The following is a 6,822-nucleotide window of genomic DNA, read 5'->3' on the forward strand; positions in this document are numbered from 1 at the left end:
CCCGGGCTGCGTTCCCAATAAATCGGTTTTCATCTCTTGGAGTGGGTTTAGGCCTTGCTCGTGGAACCACCGCCTACCCACCCACGGCAAAATGTTACTATTCTTTTTGCCTAAAAAATTAAGAGGTACCGGCGCTCACACCAATCTCTCTTTTAGTTTTCAGCATGGCCGTGGACTGGCTCGGGTTTGGCTACGCCGCTCTGGTGGCATCAGGAGGAATCATTGGCTATGCAAAAGCAGGTATGATGCGGGAAGGTGCTTCTGTCTCCTTCACTCCCCCCTCCCCAATAACTTCGTGTGAGCTGGGTGGCTTTTTACAAAAGCCTCCTATCTCGAAGTTCACGGGGATGTAAAGTTTATCAGTTTGTGCCACGTGCTGATAACTTGCTGCTGTTGGGGTGTGGTGCTTTTTGGGTTGAGCTGCTGCTTTGGGCTGATAAGACCACAATCTGCTTTCTGATGGATGCTGGTATCCTGCCTCTGCGTTGTGCTCTTTGGGTGAACTGATGTAAGTTTGCTTCAGAAAGGCTTTTGCCCTGCTGTTTTAAATATAAGTGTTCTGTATCTTCAAATTATGTAAATCGCCATTTTTTTCCCCCTTAGAGATTTATTCTCATTTCAATGTTTGATGGTAGCAGTACACTGCAAGCTGCAAGGAGTTTTCAGAAGGACCCGTTCTCCAAGTCAAGCTGAACAATGCAAATGAGTCCTTAAGCTTGTTCCTTTTCTGGGCTCTGCATCATAAGCTTACCCTCTGACCTACTGCTCTCATTTCCTGGCCTTTTCCTGAGTTTTCTCTCCTCTGGACGGAACTGTGGATTCATCCCTGATGCAATACTGTCTTTTTCAGCTTCAAAAATCCCTAAGCCATCTTAGTGTTTGTGATATGAAGGCATATTCCTGCATTGTTGATGTCACTAAGAATCTTACCAGCACATTTCACTACATAGATGCTAATGCCTATTCTAGTCTGTTTTCTACTGGCTTTCTTTATCCTTTGGGATGTGATTGGAGTTTAGGTTAGGAAGGACAATAATGAGAACTTAAGTAACTAATTGCATCCGCATTTCTCTGTGGCCACTTGTTGTGGAGGGAGTGATTCTCCTCACTTGTAAGAGCGCAGCAGTGAAATATTTATTGTTATAAAACAACCTTTTAACGAAGTTTGATAGTAAACGCAACATTGTTTTAATGAGATTCGATGGCAAGGCACACTTGGTTATTTACTGCATAGAGGACGGGGTCAGACAGAACTGTCAGGGAGTCCTTCCCATTGAGTCATGAGGTTCAGAAAGGACCCCCTTGCTTTCTAAACTTCTCAGAGAGGAGTCTAGGCGCAGCTGGATCCAATCTTAGTCCCAGACTTGGTCAACAGTTTATGTCTAAAGGATTATATATGTGCAATCAATCCTTAGCTAAGATTTCAAAGTGTAGCATGCTATTAACCACTTACTGAGGATCTGTTGCAGTAAGGAATCTCTCAACCTTGAGGAGTGACAACCTTGAGAGGTGTCCCTACTCAAAGGAGATCCTGGTGTGCAGGCCCCTGCCACGCAGGGGAGCTCAACGGGCCCTGAGCTGTGCACTATTTATAGAGTAAGATGATTGACCTATAGTCATATTTGCATAGTAGTGAGGCATCGAGGTCCCTATTCCAGACAGTGTTGGCTATGTTGCCATTAATTCCCCAAAGTCCAGGTGCAACCCATCGCAACCCCCACTGATAGTTATGGCTGTAGCAGGAGCCAGGAAAGAAAAAGGGGGAGGGGAGCATACCGCCACACTATTATGAAATAGTAGATATCTTTCTTATTCTCCATTCCCGGATGGGAGGACATGATCATGCTGAGGCAAGGCAATTTTTGAAGGGGGAACAGGAACTTCTATGGTGACTTAAGGGAAATTAAAAAAAACCCACCCAAACAACCAACAGCTATCATATCCCTACTGATAACTTGGAGAAACCAAAAGGAAGTGGAACTCTTACCCATAAAGGTAAGGTGGCTTTTACAACCAGGTATTTATTTATTTATTTTCTCTCTTCCTTTAGTAAGTTCTCTGGGTCCTCATGTTTTGAGACTTAAGAACTTCCTGAGCCAGAGGTGTTGTAGTTTTTTTAGTAAGTGTATGTGCCACAGCTGCTTAAACAATGCCTTGAGGTAAAATTCAAGGGTACGATGGCCATTTCTCGGCTCTCAGGCTTTTGCAAAGAATTGTAGCTACCACATGGTGATTGCTAAACTGTATTCTGTCCAGAGCATCCACACTAGAGTGTATATCTTTTCCTTGCACATGGGCAAGAATGTCTGGTGCTTTCTATTGTCTTTAGCTCTTGCTTTTTATACCAGAAGCAGGATGTGAAGCTGGAAGAAGGATGTTGCAGCTGCCTTGTGGATGACTGAAAAATGATTACTTTCTGGTAGCAATATGCTATCCTCCTGTAACATTAGGAGATCTTTATCAGTTTAGCATTGCAATCTCGAGTCCTTTTAAAGGTAACCTAAAAAATGGGGTATATAAAGAACCACCCGCAGTAGCATTAAATCCTGAATTCTCCATTAGCCTTATTGAGGGCATTCACCACTTGCAGTGGTCGTGCCATATCATTACTTGATGTCATCTATAAATCACCAATTTGAATGTGGTATCCTTTGTCTTCCGGTAGCTCGGGATTATCATTTATACTGAGGACTTGATCCAGCCTCTAGGCAAGTCCAGGGAACCTTCTTCCCAAGTCTGCAGTTAACTTTGGATCAGATCTCAGGTGTACTTAAGAGATATGACCTCTCTTATTTGACTCCTCTCTCTTCTTTGGCAACTTCCTATTTGCCTGAATGCTCTTCTGCCCAGTTTAGTTTACGTGTCCTTTTTCATTCCAATCTTAAGACTACTGCCTCTCAAGAAATTCTGAAATCACTGTGTTGAAACAACATGCTTTGGTCTGCACAGAAAACAGCAAGTCTTTTGTTTTTCTCACTATTCTTTTCATCATAAATATGTTCATGTTAAAGAATTAAATACTACTTGGTATCTTGTGCAAGAGTATTTAGACACATCTCTTGGTTCAGATCAGCACGGTTCTAATATCTTAAAAGAAAAAAAAACCTCTCTAATCTGCTTTATAACAATGAATGTCCTTTTTTTGTTGTCTGATTTGGAAAACACCAAAAATAAGCTAATGAGCAAGTTTATTTATGAGCTTCTAATAAATGTATTATCTTTTACTTATGCAGGTAGCGTTCCATCGCTAGCTGCTGGCCTTTTCTTTGGGAGTTTGGCTGGACTGGGGGCGTATCAGCTCTCGCAGAATCCAAATAATGTTTGGATTTCTCTGAGTAAGTAACTTACAATTTTCATTAGAAGGGATTATATTTACCCTGAAATAACTGGGTATTTAAAAGGAGTACCTGAAAGTCTTTGAGTTAAACTGATGGTGTTATAAATCTATTTTTAATCCAGTCTTTACACTTGTGCTTTAGTGACAATCTCTGTTAGTGACCAAACTCCAGTGGTCTCCCTGGAATGTGAATTTTTAGCATTATTTAATTTTTTTTTTAAGGAATGTATTGAGAATGTATATTAAAGAATGCTTGTCTTGATGTGTCTTACTCAGTGATTTCTCACTACATTCCTGCATTCCTTTTGCAAGAAGTATAAAGTGCTTTGGGTGATAGTTCAAACTTACTTTTTTGTTCCTCTTCTACAACATGAGAGGAAAATACCTGGTATTCATTGTTAAAGTTTGTCTTCTGAACATCAAAAAAACCTAGAGGTTGTGAAGGAAAATGTGTGCTTGGAAAAGTGAAACTTATGTGATTAAAAAAAAAAGAAAAGCCAAATACCATTAATTTACATCCTTCAGCAAAAAAATCAAATCGGCATTTTGTGTTCAAAAAATTTTATGTATCATGGTGTGAATCTCCAAAATGCAATTTTTGTCTTTCTGCCGTTTACTATATAGAGCTCAGGGTTGTGATCGAGTTAGGACAGTTATCACCTATCACTTTAACCTGTGCAGGCCTGAAGCTCATGCCAGTTGCAAAATAACATGACTTGAACTTTTCTCATTCACCACTAAGTTAGGATACCTTGCAGTTGAAGCTGTCTGAGAAAATAAATGTAGATAATCCTGCAGCTCAGCTGATGCTTAATACTTGTTAGGCTGCTGTATCTCAGATACTTGTGAGCATGTGTTTTGTGTAATCCTTTGCCCAGTATCTGTTAGTAGTATCCTCTCCTCTCTTGATCTGTAGAAGGCATCACTGCATGACAGTTCTATAACACTAGCTATGTTTCACACCCCAGGCTTGGCTGAATTAGTGGCTGCCACCATGCACCTGTCTCATACTTGTGTGTTTGAAGGATCATAGTGCAAGGGAACTGCTAGTAAATTGATGTCTGACCTCTGTGTGTCCTCTTTTTGGCTGGATCCTACGTTCAGCATCTTAAAGGAAGCTGGAGCATTTCAGGAAGAGTGATTCCCCTGCAGACTGCCCAAACTCCGAGCAGGTTATTTTATTACTGCTGAGTAATGGCAGAGCTTGTGATTGGCTTATTTTTATATATGACAAATACGTAGAACTACAAAGGTGTTGCACACCTGGGGAGATTTAACAGAGAAGCAAGCTTCAGTAATGCGGTATCTTCTTCTTCTCAGAACTGAGGCTTCCCTTCTCCCTAACTTTGAGAAGCTGACTGTGAAGAGTCACTGCTTAGTCAGTGCTTATAAGAGCTGCCACTGATTACAGCATTTGTTCACTGAAGCAGTGACATAGGATCTAGCTCTTTGATATGTGAAAGACAGAAGTGAAAGGGGAAGGCCCAGGGTTTCTCTCCACTTCAGCATTGTCTACAGTGGAGTCCACTTTCATATCTACTGGATAGGTCAAAAGCTGTGCATGGTCAAGCCTAACTAACTGGAATAAACTACAAATAAAGAAAGCTTAACAGGATTGAGACAAAGGATTTTCCCAAATGCAAAAGGCATACATTTCTATACTTCAGTAGTGTGTGGGATCTTTTCCTCCTCCTTTTCATGCTTTAAAGTTTTTGAGGAAGGTGTATTCTACTGCTGTCTTAGACGAAATTATATTTAGTGAGGTGTGCATATTTTGAAGACTAGCTGCTGATTAGACCTTGAGGTATCTGAATACTAAAGTATTTTATTTCCTCCTTGTGTATTAAACTGTGGTCCCAGCCTTTTATATATCTACTTATATGAGACTGTTATATGTCAAGGACGATATTTAGGGTGGCGTTAGGGAGGAAGGATGCCGTGGCTAGGGCTGAAGATGAGCTGGGTCCTGCAGCATCAGCCATCACATAGAAGCAATTGTAGAAAATAAGTGTGGTTGGGACATACTAATGTGTAACTGTTACCACTGGGCAGCAGATGCATGCTAAGGCTAAGGATTTAATCAGTATGAGATACAGTGTTCCAGGGATTGCCCTTTCTATATTCCTGGCTCAGTGAAACTACCTGGCTCCTGTCTCTATGTCAAGTGGTCAGGGTAGATCGATTTAACTCTGTGATCTTAAGTGAAGGTGGTGCAAGGCTGAAATGGATTGGTAATGTTTAGCACTTACATAGCACACTTCCCTTTCAAAGTCTTTTCCAACCATAGACTAGTTAATTCTCAGAATGTTACTACAAGTCAGACACGAAAATGCTCTCTCCCTCATACAAGAAGCGGGGGAATTAGGTGCAAGGGTTTAGTGATTTGCCTATGCACAGGGAAGGAGTGAATTCCCAAGCAGGTTATTTCCAGTCTGTAGAGACGTTTTGACAAAGAAATTTGAGGACAATGTGTGCAGAAGTGTATGGACTGCACTGTCTGCTAGAACTTGATTTAGAATATTCACTTTTCACGTACTGAGGCATTCCTAAGTTTACACAATTTGTTGACTCTCCTGGTACATCACATAAAATAACCCTGTTTCACTTTTTACTTTACTTTTACTTTTTACTACTATTTCTCTCTTTTCTGTTAGTTTTGAATTGTAGCATCTCTCACACATGAATCTCTGCTGACCGGACTGTATAATCTCTCATTTAAGTTACATCTGGAACACTGACTGCTGTCATGGGAACAAGATTTTACAACTCTGGAAAATTCATGCCAGCAGGGCTAATTGCTGGTGTCAGGTACAACACAATATACTTCTTTTTTTAACCTCCTATGTTTGATTTCTTGTTTGCTTAATTAAATTGAGATGGAGTGAATCATATTTTGTGTATCTTTTTTCTGCTTCTATGCACCAGTTAAATGAATTTACGAATTATTCTTATTGTTGTTTAATTCTATGTTTTTCCCTGTATACAGTTTGCTAATGGTTGGAAGATTAGCACTGAAGATGGTGGAAAAGCCCCACGATAAGTAACTGTTCATTTTACAGTTTAATATCTGGATAAGGAAACCTGATAATGAAGTTGTGTGAATGTAGAAGCAAGAAGATGGAACAATTTTCTATACCAAGACAAATTTTTTTCCTTTTTTATATGAAGGGGGGAGTAGAATGATGGGACGAATACTTTATATACACGATGTCATTTGTTTCAGTGATCTGGTAGAGGTATTACTGTGTAGTGAGAAATTGGTCCTGGGTTTGATTTTTCCTGGCACATTTCAATGTATTTTAACACTTCGAGTTTTTATATTCCCAAATATACTGCTGACGTGTGAAGCAGAGAGGACCTGTAATTAAGAAAGTATCCACAAAGAGGCACCAGGAGTAATTGGCTAAATAAAACAGCGTATCTCATACCTTTCATACTGAGTATTACGGTATGCTTTACCTGTTAGGCTGTGAGTTGATACACAA

At 40.2% G+C, this 6,822-nt stretch overlaps 1 protein-coding gene across 1 annotated transcript; it reads left to right on the forward strand.

Annotated features, from left to right (window-relative positions):
• The first annotated feature begins 160 nt into the window (after positions 1–160).
• Positions 161–6,493, forward strand: LOC104285695 (transmembrane protein 14C-like). The gene is made up of 4 exons (XM_009884175.1): positions 161–240; positions 3,234–3,335; positions 6,058–6,145; positions 6,324–6,493. The coding sequence occupies exons 1-4, from the start codon at positions 165–167 to the stop codon at positions 6,379–6,381; spliced, it is 324 nt and encodes a 107-aa protein (XP_009882477.1). The 5' UTR covers positions 161–164; the 3' UTR covers positions 6,382–6,493.
• The last annotated feature ends 329 nt before the right edge of the window (positions 6,494–6,822 follow it).

The sequence above is a fragment of the Charadrius vociferus genome, unplaced genomic scaffold (genome assembly GCF_000708025.1).
Source record: "Charadrius vociferus isolate BGI_N301 unplaced genomic scaffold, ASM70802v2 scaffold444, whole genome shotgun sequence".
NCBI lineage: Eukaryota > Metazoa > Chordata > Aves > Charadriiformes > Charadriidae > Charadrius > Charadrius vociferus.

Excerpts from the sequence above, each read along its gene's own strand:
- LOC104285695 (XM_009884175.1), top strand. The coding sequence starts at position 165 with ATGGCCGTGGACTGGCTCGGGTTTGGCTACGCCGCTCTGGTGGCATCA. Across the intron at positions 241-3,233 it reads CATTGGCTATGCAAAAGCAG|GTAGCGTTCCATCGCTAGCT; the intron begins GTATGATGCGGG and ends TTACTTATGCAG. Across the intron at positions 3,336-6,057 it reads TAATGTTTGGATTTCTCTGA|TTACATCTGGAACACTGACT; the intron begins GTAAGTAACTTA and ends CTCTCATTTAAG.